General features: G+C 43.0%; 1 protein-coding gene across 1 annotated transcript in view; it reads right to left on the reverse strand.

Annotated features, from left to right (window-relative positions):
- WLS (Wnt ligand secretion mediator) overlaps nt 1–25120 on the reverse strand; it is a 179066-nt gene that overhangs the window by 23314 nt on the left and 130632 nt on the right. Inside the window, exon 10 of the mRNA XM_086953848.1 lies at nt 13900–13983. Within this exon, the coding sequence (XP_086809974.1) occupies nt 13900–13983 (84 nt within the window). The remainder of the gene's footprint in view (nt 1–13899; nt 13984–25120) is intronic.

Here is a 25120-nt window from a genome sequence, read left to right on the forward strand (position 1 = left end):
AAAACATTGGACCACACCGAGGTAGAAAATCTATCTACCCACGAACCAACTTTGGTGGCTAAAACAAACCCAGCTTGGTCCTGTTTGGAAAAGTTGCTGGCTTCAATAGGAGCTCAAACAACAACATATCTGACTATGAGGGACCAACACTGGCCTGAGGCTTGGGCCCTGGCCTGCCAAAGGATTTTGATTTGCATTTTAAGTCTAGTGGTAAAATCTTTGATCGGGATGATTCACTGGATGTATCCATTTGCTGCTCCATAGACTGAAATCGTACTTGTGTACCAGCCAACCACAAGGTGGTGTTTTGCTTTAATTTTTCACTGAGCTTTTTCCCTTTTAAAATTAGTATCTGTTCCCCTTACCCTATGTAAAGGATCTTTGTGTCTTTCTGCTAATTAAATCTCTATTTTTCTAAATTAGTTTAGGAAAATTATAATGTTGTGTTCTTTACTTCAAAATTGTTGATACAGCTTTTTGTTGGTACAGCTTTAACTCAACTTGCATTTCTCTAAGGATTGTCTGCCACTTGTGCCAACGCTACCACTGATTGAACAGAGGTTCTCTAAATGCTACGTTTTGACCTAACCAGTATGTGTTTAGTGAGTTGGTAGGGATCCCCACCTCGCAAATAACCCAAATTCTGAGCTTGCCTAATTCCAAACAAAAATGTGTACGAATTAGAAAACTTTCCAAAACATGCAAGAACACAATTTCAAACAAATTGGAGACCTAAAGTATGCAAAGCAATATTAACAGGCATTTGCAATGCAATAGGTCTCGCAGTTAAGTGGGTTTAAGCTATTGGCATTGTAAATGACAATGCCTTTTATTTATGTTTTTAAAACGAAAACAAAAATAAAAGGCATTGTTATTTGCAATGTCAATAGCTCAAACTCGTGTAAATGCGAGACCTATTGCATTGCAAATGCTTTTTTTTATTGTGACACTCGGTCATGTTTGGCACATTTTAATTCCGTCAGTGAAACTCATTGCATTACTCATGGCGGTTTGCCACTTTTCGTAAGCTTTTGTGATTTAGTTGTAGAAGGACCAAAACGTATTTAAAATCAAAGCAGAAAAGATATCACCTCAACCCAATAAAAAAATAAATCAGCTCTTAGGTTATAGTTCGGCCAAAAGTCTTATCAGACACTTTAAATTAGACCTCAGAGGTGTTCCTACACTAGTCCCTTTCGTCAGAAAACATTGAGGCACTACCAGCTATCTGTCTGAATTATTCATCCCACACTATACAAGATCCTGCTAAACCAGTGAAGAAAAAAATAAATAAATGCATCTGTGCTTTCAACGATTAGCTGAATAAAAAAGCTTCCGCGAAATAAGGAGGCCATATTTCGAAAGCTATGAAAACAGTTTCCACAAACCCAACCATAAGCATGTAAGGAGCCTGCCTAGTATGCCTCGTGTTTTCTGATATTAAGTCTCATCCAGATGAAAGAAAAACATGCATTGCTGCAAAAGAAAGGGAACCACTTTGCACAACTAGCAAGTGCATTATCAGTCTCTAGATTGAAGAGAATGACCAAGCTTACCAGGACCACATCTCAAACTGTTGTAAATGAATCTCGGACCCTAGTATAAATTTCCCGATTCATGCCCTTATATAGGTATACTTTATCATTTCCTTATATAGGCATAGAAATCATTACCATATTTGGCCTAAACCATACAGCCCAAATACAGCATGGATACTTCCACTAAGCTCCAAGAATTAACAACGTTTTCTTGAAAAAACCCGCCTTCAGCAGCCCGGGACTTCCCCCTGCTTGAATATTAAGTTCTCCTAGAACTCCCGGAGTTTTCCAAGAAATGAGCCTTTGAGTGACGTTATTAAGTCAAAACATGCATAAAACTCGGCCCCTTCAAAGTATAAATATGCCTCGATTTGCCTAAACAAACACACGGTGGTTTGGAGCATATCGACTATCTACTTCGTCCTGCAGCAGCAAGTGCTGAAGGAAGCCGACCCTCCAGCAGACGCAATGCAAGACTCTGTCATTTCTCCTGCCGAGAAATCCAGCTCCAGTGTTTCCAGGCTACCCTTCCGGGTATCTGGTAAATCGAGTCCCGAGAACGAGATACACGCCCTCCTTCATTCTAGAACAAAGGTACGTAGCTGATTAGACCTCTTAGAGAATTATTGGAATCAGATTCCTGGCAGAGAACTCCCAGACTTAAAACTCCTCCTCTTATACTCCCGCCCTCTTACCAGACTTAGGTTAGGTACACCGGGGTAGGCGTATTCTAGAAGCACCAGTTGAGTATTTTCGTCCTCCTTTTATCACTATGTATTTTATACACTTTATGGCTTAGAAACCATATCATGCTTTTACAGTACTACTTCATAATACTGTTCGTACTATATGCATTGTACTTCATAGTAAGCTTTACTATTGTAGCAGTTCATTTTCAAGGCTTGAGAAAGAAGATTGTTCAATAGATACCTTTTTATTGAAAACGCCCGTCTCTATTTCTCTTGCACCTCTGGTGAAACGAAGCATGCACAATTGACTGAGTGAAATAGTTATCTATTTTTTCCAAGACTCTAGAGATTTTATTTCTTATTCTTGGGAAACAAAGTTGTCATGTTTTATGCAGTTGTCAGAAACTAATCCCTTCTTGTTTATTCAAGAAAGTTTCTAGTGACCTCTGAGCTAGCTAGCACTCACAATTAAGTCTAATATAGCCGGTAGACAACTAGTAAACCTCAGTCCTACGTCTAAGCTACAGGATATATTATTCCAATGCGCAGAGCCTATAGGGAATATAGGGACTACACTACAAAACCCATCCTTTGATCACTACAGTGCCAGGAACTGAATGTTCCAAATGAACATAGAGACAAAGCATAACAATGTCGGCCACTGAATTCCTATGATAAGCTATAGGACATCAGCAGGCTGCATGATCATCACTTCCAAAATTACCTGCAATACTGCTTTTCATGGCAACAGGCTAATTCCAGCATATAAGGGCCACGGTACAAGAGTTAACACAGCCCAACCTACAAAATGCTGACTAGGGACACATTGCTGAATAATGTTGACCAGAACATCACATTCTCAATGGATTTTCAGGAAGTCAATACGATGAAGACAACATTTATGCTATACTATTTTTTCTAAATGCAATTGGGGATGGTAAAACTAATTTCTAAAGCCCTGGCAGGTCAAAGTGACCACAAAATGCAGCATATCTTCGATGTTTAAATGGTATGCGATAACGATAAGTCAGGTGTAAGAAATTAGATGGATGGCTGGGGGGCCAGGAAGTAGGACACCCTACCCAAACAAAAAGGAAAATGCTACTTACCAGTATGCATCTGTTCTTGGCATGCAGAGCTGCAGAGTTACACACTGTGCATAGATGGCCACCTAGTGTTGGGCCCGAATGTTTGCAGTTTGTTTTGTTGTAGAAAAGTCTTTGGAAGTCACGGGATAGGTGACTCCTCCTTTGGATGATACTGCGCATTTGCATCGGCTCCATCCCCAGATTGTTTTTTGCCATTATGGAAGTGATGGAGCTGTACATGCCAAGAACAGATGCATACTGGTAAGTAGCATTTTCCGTTCGAGGCCTATGAGCTGCAGATTACACACTGTGCATAGATTGTATAGCAGTACCCACACTTAGCGGCGACCACCAGTATCCGTTGCAGTAGTTTGAAACAGAGTTTTTAGTACAGCCTGGCCCACAGTGGCTTGTTTAGTTTGCACATCTATACAATAATGTTTTGTGCATGTGGGCAGTGTAGACCATGTAGCTGCTTTGCATATATCATCTAGGGGAATGTTCCCCAAGAATGCCATTGAAGCCCCCATTTTCCTTGTAGAATGGGCTTTTGGAGGAATTGTTAACGTAGGTTTGGCTTTCTGGTAACATTTGTATGCATTTAACAATCCACCTAACTATCCCCGATTTTGATATGGGGTTGCCTTTATGTGGTGGTGAAAAAGACACAAAAAGTTGTTTTGTTTTACGAAAAGCTTGTATACTTTTGATGTAGTACAGGAATGCTCTTTTGACGTCTAAGGTGTGTAGAGCTCTTTCTGCGACTGTTTGTGGCTGCGCGAAAAAAACGGGCAGTTCAACAGATTGATTTAGATGAAATGGTGAAATGACTTTTGGAAGGTATTTAGGATTAGTGCGTAGAACCACTTTGTTATGATGCATTTGCAAACAGGGTTCTTGAATGATAAATGCTTGTAGTTCACTGACTCTTCTGAGAGAAGTAATAGCTACTAAGAAAGCTACTTTCCAAGTTAGGAATTGTAATTCGCATTTATGTAATGGTTCAAAGGGAGGTCCCATTAACCGTGTAAGAATAATGTTTAAGTTCCACATTGGTGAAGGTGGTGTTCTGGGAGGGATTATTCTTTTGAGTACTTCGATGAAAGATTTTATAGCAGGCACTCTAAAGAGAGATCGATGTTGTCTATTTTGTACATATGCTGCAATGGCAGCAAGGTGTAGTCTGATAGACGTGTAAGCTAAATTACACTTTTGAAGGTGTAATAGGTATCCTATGATGTGTTGAATAGACACATCTAAGGGATTTATGCGGTTGTTTTGACAGTATATTACAAATCGTTTCCACTTAGCAGCATAACATGCTCTCATAGTGGGGCGTCTGGCTTCTTTAATAAAGTTCATGCATTCTGGAGGAAGGTTGAGGTAACCAAACTATGACTTCAGGAGCCAGATCGCTAGGCTGAGCTGGGTCCGGGTGTCTGATCTCTCCATGGTTCTGTGTCAAGAGACGTGGAGATCTGCTTAGTTTTTGGTGTGGTACCACCGATAGTTGCAGGACTGTGGTGTACCACGGTTGTCTGTCCCAAGTTGGAGCTACTAGAATGAGTGTTAGTGAATGTTGCTGTAGCTTGCGTATCATTAACGGAAGTAGTGTGAGGAGGAAAAGCATATGCAAATTTTCCGGACCAGTTCATCCATATCGCATTGCCTTTGGACAGCGGGTGTGGATATCTGGCGGCGAAGTTTGGGCATTTTGCGTTTGTTGGTTGCGAAGAGGTCTATCTGAGGTTGTTCCCACATTTGAAAGAATGGTTGAAGAACTTGTGGATGAAGTTCCCACTCATGGATCTGCTGTGTCTGTCAACTTAGCAGATCTGCCATGGGGTTTTGTACTCCTGGAACGTGTTGGGCTAAGAGGAAGATTTTTGTGGTATAGCCCATCTCCATATCTGCTGAGCTAACAGAGCTGCAGAGAGTGTGTTCCCCCTTGTTTGTTTATGTAGTACATGGCTGTCATATTGTCCGTGCAGACTAAGACAGCTTTGCATGATGCTTGTTTTTGGAATGCTTGTAGGGCTAGGAAAACCGCTAGTAACTCCAAGTGGTTGATGTGGAGTAACTTTTGTTGCGGTGTCCACCTGTCTTGCATGGTGTGAATGGTGTGATGCAGTAGGTGAGCTCCCCAGCCAGAGAGCGATTTGTCCGCTGTCAGGATTATCTGAGGTACTGGCTCTAGGAATGATCGGCCCTTTGAAAGGTTTTTGATGCTCAACCATTGCAGAGAGCGATTAGTCAGACTGTCTACCAACACTAGGTCTGTTAACTGACCACGAGCCTGGTTTCATTGGGGTGCTAGGCTCTCTTGAAGTGGACGCATTTACAGTCTTGCGTGAGGTACTATAAATATGCAAGATGGCATCATTCCTATGAGCTGCATGAACACTCGAGCTGGAAGCGAGTGTTGCAGTTTGAATTTTGTTAGGAGGGTTTGTACACTTGTTATCCTGTTTGGAGAGGGATATGCTAGTGTTAGTTGGGTGTTTATTGTAGCGCCGAGATATTGTTGATGAGTGAAGGTTGCAGATGTTACTTGGTCTAATTTAGTGTGAATCCCAAGTCGTGAAGCAGTTGAATAGTAGCCTGAGTGGGTTGTACACACTGACGGTATGAGCTGGCTTTGATGAGCCAATCGTCTAGGTATGGGCAGACGTGAATATGTTGTCTTCTTAAGTGTGCTGCTACTACTGCTAGGCATTTGGTAAACACCCTTGGCGCTGTTGTGACTCCGAGTGGGAGCACTTTGCATTGGTAGTGCTGCCCGTCTAGCACGAATCTGAGATATTTTCTGTGCGCTGTGTGCATGGGAATGTGGAAGTAGGCGTCCTTGAGATCTAGAGTGACAAGGAAGTCATTTTGTAACAGGGGTGGAAGGACTTGTTGGAATGTGACCATATGAAAATGATCCGACTGTAGGTAAATGTTTAGAGGTCTTCGGTCTTAGAGATCCGTCCTCCTTTGGGATTAGAAAATATAGAGAGTATACTCCTTTGTTTTGTTGATGCTTTGGGACTATTTCTATTGCATTTTTCTGCAGGAGGGATATTACTTCCTGTCTGAGCAGTGTTAAATGTTCTTGTGACATTGGACGCTGCTTGGGTGGTATGTTTGGGGGGGGTAGATGTTAGCTCTAGACAGTAACCGGATTGAATTATTTGAAATACCCACCTGTCTGATGTGATGTTTTCCCAGGCTGGTAGGTATTGTTGTAGTCTTCCTCTGACAGGAGTGGAAAGGGGACGGGGGAAGGGAAGGAGAGTCACTGGGCAGGGGCAGAGCGGGAGTTGTTGTTTTTACTTCTGCCTTTGTTATTGTTACCCCTGTAACCTCCCTTTTGGTAGCCCTTAATTATATGTGGATTGTGAAGGGGATTTGTATGAGGTAGAAGGTGTGTCTGAAGAGTATCCCCTGGCGCCTCAATAGGATGAGCGGTAAAATGAACGTCTGGGAGCCTGCGACTGCAGGGCCCCCATAGATTTGGCTGCATCTGTATCCTTTTTCATTTTTTCAAGTGATACATCTACATTGGGTCCGAATAGATGTTGCTCATCGAAGGGTTGATTAAGTATAGCACTTTGGACTTCAGGTTTGAACCCTGATATGCGTAGCCAGGCAGGTCTACGTAATAAAACACTGGTGTTAACTGCCCTGGAGGCCACTGCATCAAGTGCACACCGAATAAAGGTGTTTGTAATATTTTTCCCTTCTTTAATAAGCTCATTTGCTCTATCTTTGTAATTATCAGGGCGGTGTCGCATTAGTGATTCTAATTAGTCATAATGGGCCTTGTCATATCTGGCCAATAATTCTTGTGTATTGGCAATACGCCACATGTTTGCTGCTTGAGACGCAGTTATTTTCCCTGATGCGTCAACTAGCTTAGACTCTTTATCTGGTGGTCCAGCTTCACCTGATGTTTTTGAGTTTGCTCTCTTGGGTGCGTTGGAAACTACAAGTGAGTCTAGTGGTACTGGACCTTCAATATATGCTGGGTCTGAAAGGGCAGCTTTATACTTTTTCTCTATTTGAGGGTTAATGACCCAAGTTCTGACTGGGTCCTTGAAGACTTCAGGAGCATGCTTAATCACTCCTTTAAGCATTGGTAAAATGGATGAGGACCTTTGTGCATTATCCAAGGCATCCATTAGAAAGTCTTCATCTACAGGGTCTGCATGCATATCTACTCCATGATATCGCGTGGCTATGTGTATCAACTGATTAAAACCCATAGTGTCTTCTGGTGGGGGAAGGCTTTGAGGGGTATATATCATCTTGAGGGACATTTGGGACATCTGGGGTGTTCTAATCACCCCACGGGTCAGGTGACCCTGGAGGAATAGATGGATCATCTAGGTTAGCCCCTATATCATCAGAGCTATCATCCCTATTGTCATCGTCTGATAGAGGATGCAGGGTAATGTTGTGGGTGGTAGGGGAGCAGATGGTGATGGTATGTGTAGGGGAGGAGGGGAAGGAAGTCTTAAAGGCGAGGTAGCCATGTCCTTTTTCATTCAATGAGGAGCTGGCGCTGGTGTAATTGTAAATGTAAATGTAAATGTACAGGAATTTATATAGCGCAAATCACCGAGCGGTTTCCAAGCGCTTGCTTAGGGAACCCGTCCTGGTATTCCCCTGTGAGATAACCCCGGCAGGGTATCTGCAAGGTGAAAGCCAGGCATCCCGCCGTGAGGGGCCGTTGTGGAGATTAAGCAAGCTATTGCCCAGAGTCGCAGAGTGTGAACCCGTGAATCGAGTAGGCACCGGAGCAAGAATTGTCGAGTCCATGGACATTTTAGGACTCAAGACCCCGCCGAGTCGGGAATTGAACCCTGGTCCCGGGCTGACCTCTGCTTCCAGGTCTGCCTCCTCTAACCAGTGAGCCACACTTCTCCACTGGTCGCTTTTTTGAAGCTAAAGTTAGCGGTCCAGTGATTGGGTCTTTAGCTAAAGACTTTTGTGCAGGGTCTGGATGAAATAAGTCCTCTGCAGGAGGCCGATCTTTTGGTGCAGAGGGAGGTTTTGGCAACAAAGTGGTTTCTTTTGGTTTTTTGGCAATGTCCTTAACTGGAGAAGCGGGAGTTTTTCAGCTCCTAAGATTTTTTCGGCTCCGATGATTTTTTCGGCTCCGATATATTTCTGGGATCCGATGTTTTTTTCGGTTCCGGTGGTCTTTTTCAATCTGAAGCGGGTATGCTTGGTTCCGACCTGGGTTTCGGCGCTGAAGGAGTAGCGGTAGGCTTCGGCGCCGGTGGTTTGGATGTCAACGGGGCCGGTGATGCTGTCTTTTTTGGTGCCAGTAGGTGTGTAACGGCACCATGGGAAGGCAGACTCGAGCCAGAGTCGCCTGAAGGCTTAGTTAGCTTCTTAGCCGGGCCCGAAGGTGGGGCAGTAGAAGCAGTGTGTCGGTGTGCACCCGAGCCAGAGGACGAGGGTGTGACCGGGGTCTTCTTTGGATGTGTCGAAGAAGAGTCGGGGTCGACGGTCTTACTTACAACCCGCTGTGCTGGAGTGATTTCCTCGACGTCTGAATCTTCTGCCTCGGAGTTGCTGTCGATGTCTTGTTGTTCTGAGACGTCGACGCCTTCTTCAAAGATGTCATCCGGAAACAGAGCTGAAGATCGAGCCTTTGTTCTCCTAGCTCTTCGGCCCGGATAGTCTTTTTGGAGCAGAAAGAGGCACAATTGGAACAGTCTCTGGCTTCGTGCTTCATGAAGTGTGTAACCTTCATGAAGGTTCGCTCAGGGGTATAATAGAGCATAAAAATAATTCTATGCTGTTGTAGTTTTAAATGGACAGATGTTACGGCTAAATCAATAATTCAAAGAGATTCTTGTATTTCCACCTTTGAAATATCAGAGCAAAAAATCCAACTTAGCTTGGCTGCAATTTGTACACCATCATCACTCACCGCCCGAATGAATATTTTATATATTTTGCCTATGGTTCCTCGCTCTCTAATACCAACAAGTGTGGACAGGATCTCGGATAGATTAGACAACTCTAATAATCCCCTACCACGAATAAAATTGTCCCTAACTTGTAGGTATTTAAAAAAGTAGAGTTGTGAAAGATGAAATTCCTCTTTTAGAGATAAAAAAGTTTGAAAACCCTGATCACCGTATAGCTGACCCACCAGCATTACGCCTTTGAGTTGCCATTCTTTCCCAATCTGGTCATGAAATATATTAGGAAACAAACATAGTACAGTGTAATATTGTATATCAGAGATTGTATAATTTATGGAGATTTCGCGCCATGTGTGTGCGATTTCTAAATACCTTGAAGCATACTCGCTTAAAATAATTGGGGTCAGATGTTCGATATAGTAGAAACCCAGCACTTGGTCCACAAGCCAGCGGATATAAAAACCAACTGGGATTTGTATCAGTTCCTCAATAGTAGACTTTGTATCCGCCTGATAAATGTTGCCCAAAAGTAGAACTTAATATCGGGGAGGTTAAATCCGCCCTGCATGTACGATAGTTTTAGATTTCGAATAGCTCTTCTAGCCAGTCGGTATCCCCAGATAAAGCGGCCCAGGACACTATCTTGACTTTTGAAAAAGGAAGATGGTACTTTTAATGGAATTGTACGGAAAAGATATAGAAACTTTGGTAAAATATAAATTTTACCACATTGCATCTCACAAATACTGAGTGGTAGCCGGTGCCAACTTTGCCGCCACTTTCTTCACCAGCAGATCGTAGTGGAATGTGATGATTTCATTAACTTGGCTGCTCAGACATACCCTCAGATAAGTAGCTATACTCATAACCCCAAGAAATACAGAGGGAGCATCTAATTAAAAATGTAATATTGTCTGTGTTTCATGCACATTTAACTTATAGCCAGAAAAAAAAAACTTAAATCGCTGTGACTCGTACGCGATCGCGGCCATGGCTTTGTCATCCGCTTATGCAGTTAATTTTAAGTTTGACCGATTTAGACTAACTTGATCGATATTTCCATTGGTCATTAGATGCTGAATAAAGGGCTCGATATAAATAGCAAACAATAAAGGAGATAAAGGACAACCCTGCCGGTCCCCCTTTGAACTGAAAAAGAAAAGGAGGAAAGACCACAGAGTTTGAATGCAGCTGTTGGATGGTTATATAGTTTTTGTACCACCGAGATAAGCCTTTGGCCAAGGCCCATTTGAGACCTAGATATCCATAGTGCTTCCCATGTCACCCGGTCAAAGGCCTTATCGGCGTCTAACATCAGCATCCCCATCTGTTGGCCTATCTGACCAGAGACATCGAATGCGGCAATTGCAGTGTTAATGTGGGCGGCGGAGTCTTTTCAGGGGACATAACTGTGTTGCTGCTCTGAAACTACTGTATGGATTACAGAAGCCAGACGAACTGCAAGAATTTTGGAAAAAACGCTATTGGTCGATATGAACTCATATAGTCGATGGGCTTCCCCTTTTTGGGAAAAACTATAATGTTTGACTCGTTCCATGAAGAAGGAACCTCTTCTCCCTGGATAGTAGAGTTAGATAACTTAAGGAAGATGGGAAGCAGTATATCTTTAAAAGTTTGAAAGAATTTCAATGGAATCTTTTCCTCGCCAACTGATTTACCAGCTAGCAAGGCATTTATAGCTTCCTCCACTTCGCTTGCATCGATATCTTCATCCAATGACTCGGACACGTCGGACTCCAGATTGACATCTGACATTCCGGCAAATAATCCAAGACTATCTGCTCGTCCGGACGACCTGGGCTACTGTATAGATAAGTGTAAAACAGCCTAAATTGTTCGACTATATCAGAGACCTAGTATATATCAAGCCGTCCACCCCTTTATTCGTTTTTACTTTTTTGTAAATACAAATGTTTAAATATTGACAAATAGCTATGTATTATAAATATCTACTATGCCATAATCAAACAACTTACATCTCTGAAATATATTTTGTTGCCGCAAAACAAGAATCCGATGCTAGAAAAGGGAACCTACATCTCTGAATGGACACGGGTAAATAACTTTAAAAAACTAAACTAATAAAACAACGGGTGTTGTATATATACTTTTTGGTTTTTAAGTAGTCTATGGAAGACAGATGTGGCTCTGCTCCTTTAGACGTCACGTTTTACAGTTCACAGGTGCTCACGTTTTAACTTGTGCATGTGTTGGGAAAAGTTACAAAATGTAAAGTGGTAAAGGTTTCGATCCTAACACGTATAAGGTCCTTAATATGTACATACGTTGGTCAGCTTAAAAACTTACCTGGCAAACTGTCATTTCCATTCTCATGATTAAACACATCTATTAATTGCCCTAATTCTAAATAGAAGACAAAAAAAAGTATTGTTCACAATAAAAAAAAATATATATACGTGCTAATATTTGGCATCACTATGGTTTTAAATTTTAAAAATTGACCAGCATTTGTTAAGCGTACACCTACCCCCGGAATGGTGTGTTGGCGCTCGGGGGCGTCAGGAGATTAAGCAAGGTGATGCCCACAGTGACATAGGGGTGGGCTAACACTGCCGCTGGAGCCAGGAATGGAACTGTGAACGCTGTTGTTCGAAGTCCAGTCTCATAGCTGCTGCGTCACACTTTTTCCACACTTATATATTAATCACTGCTAATTAAGTTTTAAACATTGTTAAATTATAACTTATAACAGACTACTGTTACAGTTAGTTTTTCACTGCAAAAAGTATGCAGGTCTTTTTAAAATGTATTTAAAAACAATATAGGTTTTAGGGGCATTGTAGTTAGAAATGACCATTTATAAAACCTTTGAAACTCACAGGAAAAAAACATAGGTTTTACAGACTTTATAGTTAGAAATTAGCATTTAAAAACTTAGAAATTCACTGGTTAAGGACGTTATACTAAGCTGGATCACCCCAAAACTTTCAACACAGCAGCTAAAGTGACTGGCAAATTAGTTTTGAAAACGGAACCAAAGTTATTAGCAAAATAAAAAACTTTCCCTATGGAAACCTGGGCCTAACTAGAACAGCCTACTGGTGACCAGCATTAGGAGAGGAGAGAAAGATATGATATATAGATATAGAGAGAATATAATTCCCGTGAACAAGGTCAGAGTTATCTGACCGAAACGTCTAGGGCATGGCAACCTTCACTAAATAAATCCGCCAATTAACAGAAAAGACGAGTTAGTGCCTTCTTTCAACTTTGCTTTGCTCTGCCGGTAAAGAAGTGCACAGCACCAGCTAATTGAGCGCCAGCGAACTTAATGGGAAGATAGATAGATAGATAGATAGAATAATTTATTTCACTATTATTTCCCACAGGGTTTCTTTTTTAAGTCCCTACCATCAATATTTTTTATTGAAGGGTATGGTGGTGGTGGTACACTTAATCCAGCTCGGAGTTTGAATGCACTGAAAATTGTTATGGGTCTTTTTCCCTGCAGTAACTTTGGAAGTGCAGTTTGTGAATAGGAAGGGCTTACTCTTTTGTGGATGGGTGCATGTCCCTCCCATACCATCCCTTACCCCTTCTTACTCCTTTACATTTTGCAGCCACTCTCCTATTCCTCCAACATTTACTACTAAAACATCAACCTACACGTAGGGAGTTCTATGCAGTTTGGTGCAGATCTACAAAAATAAAGACAGGAGAAGCAGAGACGTCCGCATGTACGTTTGTGAATAGCATGTTGTGGCACTAATCTAGCACTACAAACATCCTTCACAATGGAATCAATGCCCTTGCCTATCCCTGCCCATCCCCAAGATTTCCAGAATCATATTACCATATGGTAACATTAAGAGGCATCCCTGCCCTGTGCAGGATGGCTAGGGAAGATACTGTGGACCACATTAAAAATCAGCTGGCTATCACTATTCATTTGAATGAGAATCAGGCTATGGGCAAATTGGTCACCACCCACCCCCTCTTTTCCCAATTCGGATGCAGAAATGAGGGGAGACTAAGAAACCAACTGACTAGAGAGGTTATGTAAGGAAGAAGAGTGAGTGTAGACAGAAAAAAGAACCAGAGAGCACAGGATGGGAAATAAGATTTGGAATTAATTCTGGAGAAAGGAGTACAAGGGAGATAGTGGGCAATCACCGACCATGCAGGTTTGAAACTGGGAAGAACAGGCACAAGTTAAAAATACTGAAAGGTCAGGGAGCGAGATGAAAAAGAAAGGGGAGTGTCACACTGGGGGATAGCATGCCTGTAAAACTGAATGCATCAGAACAAAGACTCTATATTGAGCCCTGTTAGCTTCATGACATTGATTAGCTTTATGGTCAGATTATGAATCCGCTAAAATAGCCCCAAGCACTTAGAATGTAACCTTAAGTGTAGCTCCAAGTTATTGTTCTGTAATTTACAGATCCTCAAAAGCAAGCGCTATTAAATACACAAGTAAAAGTCGCAACATACAAAATGAAGCTATCACTGAGTTAATGTTTCATTTATCTTAATTTTAAAAACAAAAAACATTTTGAAAAAATGTAAGAACAAATTGAACCATATAAGGAATTGAAATATCAGATAAAATCAATGTATTGTTGATTGCCAGAACATTTCAAGTGAAGCTTAAAAAAAATAACCCTAAATCACTTACCTGACTTGTAATAAAAAAGATAACGGTTAAAGCAGCACAGGCCAAGGTGATGAGCATCAAGAACTTAAACCTAAAAATGAGTCCCTGTTCAAAGAAAGCAAAGTGCAAACAAATTAAAACTGCCAGTCCCGACAAAGTAAGTCCTATCGTAATTTTACCATACAACATCTATTCACAGAGACATCAGATTCAGGTAGATACTGTTGAAGCAGAAACTTTCCAGAGCTGCTTTTACAATAGTGAACATTGTGACAGTAGCTTTACTATACAGTATCGAAGGCTTAAAAATGTCAAAGCTCAGACAGTTTAGACACTTAAGATGGATCAGTCCCACTGCCAGCTCATGGATTTACAATTTACGCAGCACCTCCTTCTATTTACCAAACATTTGATATGCTAAACCTAGGCAAAAACAACTTGTAAAGAAAGCTTTGCAAACAGTGAATTAGTAAACTTATAAATACATTTCCATTTTCTTTAGCATCTAGGAGTGATATGAAATGCAATAAGAATTAGTGTGCAGTAACCAAAAGGGACAATAACATGTAAGAGGATATAAACCTTTTTGGGAACATTAAGTGGCAAACTCACCACAATGTATTTGAAAAAACTCATCCCATGCTTCCTATTGTCTGCTCATAAATAGATGCAGCAATTTCCTGCAGGAGTAATCATGGCAAAGACAAAATGTGAAAGGCTTTAAAAACATTTCGGGTTGGGACATTTGTGACCGACTGTGATCCCAGCTGTACTCCAATGACTCTTATTCCAGCAAAGATCGATCTAAATTAGTGAACATGGATTGTCAAGGTAAGAGAGTATTTCCTTTAAGGTAACAAAGCCCATTCAGTGACCAGCTCATTCCAAGTCATTAGACACTTTCTCCCATTCTAAAAGGTTTCACCTACAAATCATTGATTTCAAGTGTGTTAGTCTAAATAGTTAAATGGAAGCAAAGCAAACAAAATCTAAATTTGTACCCAGAGTCCCCTCCAAACCCATCTGCCTCAGCTAAGATTTGACCAATAGCTTCAGTGGGACAGGTCACTTTGTCTGCAAATGCACTAAGTTTCAATTCTGTGCCATTAAGGACGACCAGATCAGAGGATTAGAAATATTCAGTAGAATATAATGTTGGATATAATGGGCAAACAAAAGTGGCCATAGCTGGTACCCTGGTTCGTGCCCTTATATATGTGGAAAGGTAGTGAATTGTAGCCATCCAAGATTAATCTGGCCACAGGATTCTTGTACAGAGACCTAGCCCAGGGTAGAAATTGTTATCCGGTTCCAAATGACCAAAGCAAAACCCATGAGACCCGCTTGAAAGCCTTTTCGAAGTTAAAAAATCTCATGCCTACAATTCTGCCGGTAGTTCTAGCAACATTGGACATGGCAACTGTGGAATTCGTAGGGCTGGTGGTGTACCTACCTGGGACTAATCCATGCTGTTGTAGGAAATATTTTTGCGTCGGAATTAATAGGGAAATAGGTCAATTTGATCCCCTCTTCTGAGGAGGCTTCTCCTTAAGGAAAACTACTATGTTAGTAGATTGAGGACTCCAGAGCTGCTTCCCCGCTATCAATGTAAGGCACCAGCCTCAAACAGGGGGAAGAGGTGTTTCGCTGAATACCTTATAGAACTCCGGGGCAATAGAATCTTCCCCTACTGCTTTAAGGTAGCAATTTGATCAAATCTCAAGTTCGAGTAGCAATATCTCCTCCAGTCACATGGCCAGATGTGGATCCAAACAGGGCAGACAGGCCTTCTGTACATATTCATTAATAGAGGACTTTGCAGTTTGTATGGGCTGACCATAACTTTCTTTATAAGTCACATAACTGACTGCCTATGGCTTGTGTGCCATAATGCAGGGTACCTTCCTTATCCTTAAAACATTTAATAGCATGCTTATGCCTCTTTTCAGCAATCTGGAAAGCCAACACTTGGCTGATCTGTTTCCTCGGTTTTGCTTAGCTACCAAGCTGAATGTCCTTGGGGTTGAGATCAGAGGTAATATAGATTGAGCTGTGAGGCAGAACTAGGAGTCTCTTGAAATCTATTAACCTTAAACTGGGATCATGGAGACCTCTTCCTCTAAGCCTAATAGAGCAGCGCATCATCAACAAAATGAATAATCTCCCCAAATGTCTTTATTTATTTTGGGTATCCCATTAAGAGTCCCGGACTCATTCTTTAACCCCTTGCCTGTGGTAGGAACTCCGCTCCTGTGCGGCATATTCTAATCGCGGGCGTGACTGCTCCCGGCCGTCATCAGCACAAGAGCACTGTGTGCCATGACAGACAGGAGCCATCACCAGCATGCCAGGGGTTAAGCAACAGGCGGGGATCTTTGGCTGATTCATGTGGATCAAAAAGAGCTAGGTGGGCAATACCCTACATGAAACTACAGGTCAAAGTGGTATTAAACTTCCTCATATTAAGCTACATTTCTAGGCTTTTAGATTGTGTATTTGGAATTTACTTGCATATTATGATCCCGATTCCCTTACACTTCGGTTTCAAAGACTAAATTGTCTTTGGAACCGGAGTTTAGACTCCTTTGTAGGCAGTTTGACCAGAATTATTTTAAGCGGTGCAGCTTAAGATCATTAAGAATATTCACCGGGTTTGGGGGGAAATCGGTATTAAATGTGCTGTGTCATGTACACATCAGTTTACACAATTGCTGGGCAATCCCGATTTCCTGCCCATCTTTCACAATGCCATGGTTAGGAGGTGGCTCACACTATACTTAAAAACCCTGGGGCAGCTTGTTCACACGTCCAGTTTGTGTACCTGCTCTGCTCTTCACGATCGTTATGGCCTTCCACAACAATCTTTCTTTAAATATTCACAAATTCGTGACTATATTTTACATAGATAGTAACACTTAGCTGATACGAAGGACACTTTTCTTGAAGTTTTTTTTTTTTTTTTTACAATCTTAGGTATGTCATCCATCAGAATAATTTATAAAGTGTTGTGTGCCTGTCAGGATGGTGACCGGCCCTTGCTTGTGCAAAGTGGAGCAGTCCACTTGACATGGCTATTTCAGCCGATGGCATTATGGAAACATTTGATATCATCAACTACTTAGTGTTTTCAGTAAATCTGAAAAAGCAACAATTTAAAACTATATTCATGCTTTATTATAATCCAGAGACGATGTGCAAATGGGCTGGGACAACTCTCAATAATAAGGCAAGCTGCCAAAATGGTGGCACTTACTCTGCTGACATTGTCCACCGGTTTGTTGGATGTCCAATGTTAAAGAACTTTTGGACCTCAATCTCGCTGAATCTCTCGTCCCATCTGGGGTATGACGTGCATTCATCTAAGAAGGATGTTATGATGGCATGTAAATGTTCGATGTACCCTAGAGACTCAGCAGTAGTTGCAATCGCGATTATCACGGTTCAACTCTACATTGCCAGAGCCTGGATCGATCCTAGATTCGGTCGGTTTTAGAATGATGGTCTATGTTTTGTCGAATCCATTAATTGGAAGCGCCCATACTCCGGATTAAAGGGGTGAACGGCCGCTGGTGCCTCATGGACACCTGCGCCAGCTTTTTCATTGATGAATGAATGAAAATGTAACTTTGTCTCTCTGCTCTGTTTTTTTTCTCTGTTCGATTCGAAAGCGGTTCTGCTACATTATATTATGTTTTGATTAGTATTTCTGTATAAATGTATCAAGTCTTTAATTATAATGGCACAATTGTAACTCAGTAAAAGTATATTTTTTAAACCAAACAAAATGAACAAAACAAGATTGCAACACCCAGGACAGAAAACAGTGTGCGTAATGAACTGGTGGTAGGAAAAACATAATATCTATCAATGCCTGTTTTTTTTACAGCATACTCTCACAATGGTTTCATTCAGTAAATGTTTTTATTGCAAATAAAATGGTACACAAAGTATTTACCACAGAAGGATGAAAGACATTTGCCTTGACTGGTTTCAAACGTTCAACTTGGAAATAATACCAATGTCTGCTGAGAGACACTTACCGCCTTCTGCCAACCTGCCCAACAGTTTCTCAAAAGGAAAAGGATTTGATCAATTTAACAAAGATAAAGAATGTCTATTGTTAAGAAATTCGAAAACAAGGACCAGACTGAAATTATGCCAAGTTTCAGAACAGGGGATTTTGACAATATTTGAAGTGTGCACACACACTTTACTGTTGTAGACGTATGTTTTGGTTTTTGTCCATGCCAATACATCCTGAAAGTCAGGACCTTTTTGCCAACATATCCTCCTGAAAGTCAGGACCTTTTTTACAACATATCCTCCAATCACACGGTCCAAATTCCTATGGTTTTACTGAACCACTAGCCATCCAATAGGCTCTCAAGAAAGATCTGAATACCTTCAACTTCCTGTTCAATATGCAGAGGATTTGTGGATTGCTTCTTGATCATTGGTACAATGCAAGGATGCTTTTCCGTGAGCCGAGACGCCGTTAGTGACTTTGGAGAAATACTCCTTTGGCACTTATCAAGGAGGGCTACACAACTTCTTGCAGCTGACCGAGTACCATTGATATTTGAGAAGAGGGTGCGGACCAGGTTAGGCCAGTTGAACCCCCCTGTTTTCATACTTATTAGTCATTTAATTCTTCCACTACGCTTGCCCTGATGAAGTTCATTTTCTGAACGAAACACGTTGGCTGATGTTTTTACAAATCCCATGGCTTGTTGAAAATAAAGATGGATATGTTTTTGCAACGAAGACACAGATCAAGCTTCTTTATTGAGGAGATATTGACTTGGGAGTGCACCGCTCCATTTTTCTTAAAGTTTTGTACTCTGCCTGGTAGATGGCATCCCAAAACGGCAGGTGCAGGAGCCGAGTGTGCACACCAATTTCCACCATATGAAAACTTTATTACTAGGGGATCACATTGAGGAAAGTGCAGCAATTGGAGTCCGCCATTGGTTCTTTATTCTCATACAATGCAAGATTGTCGCCCTGTATCAGCTCACTGAATTAGGTAAGAAGAAACCGGTTAAAGAGATATTACGGGTTTCTTTACCCGGTGTCCATATTTAGATCACAACATCTCAATGGGGAGCATCACCTGTCTATACACAGAGTCAAAGCTATCAATATGCTACTAAACTCCATTATCAGCACCCAGGTATGCAGGCAATGGGTTTTGGGTTACCACTGTGAAACCATTGCCAGATTGTGTATTAAGAACACCCAGAACCTTACCCTTGGTTTATGGAGGTAAAGCAAGCATTTATATCTCAGAAACAAGCATGGTCTTTGGCACCTGCCTTAGATTTACCAGACTTCGCATCACCTTTTACATTATATATCCATGAGAAATAGGGTTCCGCTTCAGGATCATGGTGATAGAATAAGCAGATTGCCTATTTGTTTTGTCTTGATGCTGGTGCAGCTGGATGCCTCAGTGTCCTTCTACTAAGTTGAGGCTTCTGAAAACATTGTGTTAGGGTCCCTGTTGTTGTACCTCATCCCACATGAGCATTACTAGCTGCTTAAACTCAACATCTATCCATGTTAAGATACAACATACTATTATTTACATCTATCTCAAAGGTCCTTTGCTGAATTCAGTGTCTTTTCTACAACCCTCGATAAAGAGGCTAATGATAGAACCTTCTCCACAGTCCACCTAATCAAGCTTAGCAGTGGTTTCACTGATGCATTTTTACTAAACTGAGATCTTGTGTATTAGGTTGATGATTCAGGTCTCACAGATGATAAAAGCAATCTATGCCATATGTTCTCGATAGGATGATATTTACCGCAATTTACCGAAAGTTTACTCTGCACAAGTTACCAAATTGGTTACTCTTATGCAGGCTTTTTAATCAAGGACTCAAAAAACTATTTTCACTGATTCAAAGTATTGCTTTGGGGTTGCTCATGAATTTTGGGTCCTGTGGATGTGATGGAGATTCCGGACGTCTGCGGTTCAAATTAAAAGTGGGCCCTATGTAAAGCGTTTACCTGATCTGATTCTCTTCAACTAAATTCTAAACTTTTTATTATCAGTCTGCTTAAGATCTACGCAAGTGTCTAGAAGAAATGCCCCAACGGACAAGGCTGACAGACTGTGGTGTCTCCCAATTCTGAAGTTATTTCGTATGCATCATGTTGCTGAATCCCTCATGCCCTAAGATTTGCTGAACCACAAAAATATACGTCTGACGCAGAAGAGTGTCTGGTCAAAACAGAACTGCAAAAGACTCTGTGCGGAAATACAAGCAAATGTTGTCTCCAAGGTGCTTCTTTCAAATCTTGCGCAAATGTACCATGATTTTGCCCACGTAAGCAGGGACGGTATGATCTTTACCACAAAGCCACACTGGTTGACCCCCTTCATTACCCGTAAGTATTGTCATTCTTGTGCCCCTATTTCAGTCCACAATATTTGGAAGGTGGGATATACCACCCCCACTGCCAATCCACTTCCATAGGGACCTTCTGTCCACCTTCAAATTGATTTTATTCAAATGTCTCGATGTTGCTCTTAAGTTTATGTTCTGGTTTTAGTGTGCATGTTCTGTGGATGGATTGAAGACTACCCATCTGGCAGAGTGGATGACATTTCTATAGCCAAGAAACTGATATAATTTTGTGTTGCCTATGATCCAAGAACAATGTAAGCCTTTGCTAATCAAACACTTCCACTGGGCTTACAACCCACAGTCCTCCGGAAAGGTTTAATGGCGCTTTAAAGAACAAGATAGCCTAGATTTGTAGTGAAAATGGGCTTACATGGGCTGACTGCAACTCACTAAATAAAAAGCTAAGCATGTATGGAATGGTATACTTCACCCTATGGTGCTGGTGTTTACGCTGCCGTTGCCTCTAGCTTCCTTTGATTTGCACACAAACTATCATAAGAGAATGCAGTATTGCAAGTACTACAAGCTTCCTTTAAGTACAAGCGGTTGCCCGAAGCATGCCATGAAATGCAGTCTGGTAATGGAGTTTATATAAAGATCCATCAGTGAATGCTGGTTCTCCTACCCTGTTGGCGAGCTCCTTATGTCCTACTCACCACCAACTCCACCACCAACTCCACCACCTCCACCGTCACAGTAAAGTACCAAGGACTGCTTGTCTGGATTCACACATTGCCCTGCAAGCAGGCGACCAAAATAAAAGACTCTGGACCCGCAGACTAGTTACACCTGCATCTGTTCCTGACAGCCAAGGAGGTTCTGCAACTTGCTGCACAATCTCCTGCTGCAACAGATGTTTGCTTTTCACTTGCTTGCACATTTGAAATGTTCTTGTTGCTGCCACTTAGTGGTACAGATCTCATTACCATCAAGACCCTTCTGATTCCCACAACAATGGCATGTACCCCACCCCCTCGAACTGGGAATTCTCCTAGCTATCCGTCTCATCAATTGGACTGACTGGTCCTCTTTGCTGGGAGTCTTGCTGGTTCGGTCACTGTGTGACTGTCTGGAGGTAGTATCATGACAACTGACAACACAGACAGCTGCCAACCTCCATAGTCCCTGAAAATAAAATACATTCCTGTAGTAATTCTGGAATTGTATAAACAAGATTTTAAACTTTCTTCCCAATCCCCCTGCCCCTTCCAGTGCGGAGCCATTTTTGGCTATTTGGAGCTGAATACCCTTTCCCAATCCACATAAGGTATCCATGCCAAATGTGTCTTTTTCCCCAAATAACATGAGGATTCTAAGGGTACCCAGGGTTTGTGGGTTTCCCTGGAAGGAACCATGAAAATAAGCAAAATATAGCAACATTTTTGGTTTTTGGGAAAATAAAATCAGAAAAAGGTGCTCCACATAATAGGGTCTGTAGTTTCTCTCGAAAATGATCTGGCTGATGTGCTAAAGTCACCATCTTCCCAGCATTCGGGAACAAGCAGAGCCGAACATAAAAACAACCGCCTCCCTCAGCCACAACACCCCCACCAGCACAAGGGACCCCGACTAAGCAGCCAGCAACCTCACCAAGTGGCTGACCGCCTGCGCCGATGACCTCGCACCACTAAAAAACACTCAGATCAGAACCGGCAGCAAGAAAACCCCCTGGTTCACCGACGAACTCAAGGAATCTAAGAAGAAATGCCGCACCCTCGAGAAAGCCTGGCGACTCAACCGGACCACAGACAACTGGACCGCCCTCAAGCACGCCACCCGCAAACACCATCAGCTGATCCCCGCCACCAAGAAGACGGCACTCAAAGATCGACTGGACAACAACGCACATGACAGCAAGGAACTCTTCAGCATCGTCAAAGAGTTCTCCAACCCCGGCGCCGGAATCAACGACATCACTCCCTCACAAGACCTCTGCGACTCACTCGCCTCGTTCTTCCACCGCAAGATCGTCGAAATACACAGCAGCTTCGACGCACAGACCACGCACCCTACCACCGAACCAACGCCCGAAACCACCACCCTCTGCACCTGGACCCCGATCAGCACTGAAGACACCACCCGCACAATGAACTCCATCCACTCAGGATCACCAACCGACCCGTGCCCCCACCACGTCTTCAACAAAGCCGACGCCATCATCGCACCCCATCTCCGAGACACCATCAACTCCTCCTTCCACACCGCCACCTTCCCGGAGAGCTGGAAACATGCCGAGCTGACCGCCCTCCTGAAGAAACCCACGGCGGACCCCACCGACCTCAAGAACTACCGTCCCATCTCGTTCCTTCCTTTTCCGGCCAAAGTCATCGAGAAGACCGTCAACAAACAGCTTGCCGCCTTCCTCGAGACGAACGGACCCCTCGCAGTCCGGATTTCGGGCCAACCACCGCACCGAGACCGCCCTGATCGCAGCCACCGACGACATCAGAACCCTGATAGACAACGGGGAAACAGCAGCCCTCATCCTCCTGGACCTCTCCGCAGCGTTCGACACGGTCTGTCACCGCACCCTAGTGAAGCGCCTGAGCAACATCGGAATCCGAGAGAAAGCGCTGGACTGGATCATCTCGTTTCTCACCGGAAGAACCCAGAGAGTCCGCCTCCCTCCGTTCAGATCCGAGGTCATCGAAGTCATCTGCAGCGTACCACAAGGATCTTCTCTCAGCCCGACCCTCTCCAACGTCTACATGAGCCCCCTCGCAGCCATCGCACGCCAACACAACCTCAACATCATCGACACCCAGCTCATCCTCTCACTAACCAACGACCCCACCACCGCCAGAGCCAACCTACACGAGGGGATGAAATACTTTGCCGACTGGATGAAGAACAGCCGCCTAAGATTGAACTCCGACAAAACGGAAGGCCTCATCCTGGGATCATCACCCTCCGCCTGGGATGACTCCTGGTGGCCCCCGGCCCTGGGCACCGCTCCCAAACCAACGGACCACGCACGCAACCTAGGCTTCATCCTTGACTCCTCGCTGTCAATGACCAGACAAGTCAACACCGTTTCTTCCTCGTGCTTCAACACCCTGCGCATGCTCCGCAAGATCTTCAGATGGATCCCCATCGAAACCAGGAAGACCGTCACCCAGGCACTCGTCACCAGCCGACTGGACTACGGGAACACCCTCTACGCTGGAACCACAGCAAGACTCAAGAAAAGACTCCAGCGCATCCAGAACACCTCCGCACGACTCATCCTGGACATCCCCAGATACAGCCACATCACCGGACACCTGAGAGACCTGCACTGGCTCCCCGTCAGCAAGAGAATCACGTTCAGACTCCTTACCCATGCACACAAGGCTCTCCACGACCTGGGCCCCAAGTACCTCAACGACCGCATGACCTTCTACACGGCCACCCGCCAGCTGCGATCGACCAGTCACGCACTCGCCACCGTACAACGCATCCGCAGAGCCACCGCCGGAGGAAGATCCTTCTCCTACCTGGCAGCCAAGACTTGGAACTCCCTCCCCACCCACCTTCGACGAACCCAAGACCATCTCTCCTTCAGGAAGCAGCTCAAGACCTGGATGTTCGAGCAGTAACACACCCCTCCCCCAGCGCCTTGAGACCCTCCCGGGTGAGTAGCGCGCTCTACAAATGCCTTGATTGATTGACATTTTTCAAAGAGGTAGCTATTTTTCCTATTTTTGTGCTGTCAAACTACTTATAGTTTGTGGAGGAAACAAGTGTGAACCCCATGGGTAATCCAGGAAGGCAACATATTTCTGAAAAGAAGACAAACTTCTGAATTCAGCAACGGGTAATATGTGCAGATCCCTCTAGGCTTCACCAAAGAAACTAACTGCTGAAATAAAGAACTAGGAAAAAACGGCCAATTGGGACAACTATTTCATCTGTAACGTTTTGTCACGATGTCCGATGTACAAAAGCAGCATACCATTACATCGGTTAGACCCTTCAGGTTGTAGGGGCACAAAGGGTTTGGAGGTTCTCTAAGGACCCAAGGTACCCAGAAACAACATCAGAGGTGCACTGTATAATAGTTTATTTGTGTACAGAATATAGACCAATTCATCTGGTGAAATATGTAGAGTGAAAAATAGGTATCAAAGAAACCTATGTATTTGTAAAATGGGCACAAGATATTGAGTTTAGGAGCAGTGGTTATTTGTACATCTCTGAATTTGTGGATACCAGCACGAGCATATGATTTATAGGGTATTTTTCTACATTTCTTCTCTTACACACTGGCTTGCATTTGGAAGGCGCAAATTCTGTGAAATCCAAATGGCAATATTAAATATTCTACTATTCAATGCTCCCACATGTCTTTTGATAAAAATGGTACCTTACCTGTGTGGGTAGGCCTAGTGCAATTGAAAGGAAACGTCCCAAAAGGCAACATGGTTTAATCATATTTTTCCACTCAAAACTGACCCGTTTTTTGCAAAGTCGAGAGTTGTGGATTTTGGGCCCTAGCTCAGCTGCCACCAAGGGAAGGCTAGAAACCGTGCACATTTTTGAAAAACATCCACCGTGGGGGGCGGGGGGGGGGATTCCAGGTTGACATGACTTGCATTGCTCTCACCAGGTTTTTATACCTGGAATCCCTTGCAAACCACAAACTGACTAAGAAAAACATTTTCCACACATTTCTGTGATGGAAAGTTCTTACATCAGATAGGAATGGTACTACACTTGTGTTTTTGCCCCAAGAGGCCATGACACAAAAGATGCTAAAGCGATAAATATATAGATACGCAATAGTGGCAGCTGCTGTATTTAGTGCCGTGCTGTGGCAACACCCACACAAACCTACGAATCACAGG

Source organism: Lissotriton vulgaris, chromosome 1_1 (assembly GCF_964263255.1).
Source record: "Lissotriton vulgaris chromosome 1_1, aLisVul1.2, whole genome shotgun sequence".
Taxonomy (NCBI): domain Eukaryota; kingdom Metazoa; phylum Chordata; class Amphibia; order Caudata; family Salamandridae; genus Lissotriton; species Lissotriton vulgaris.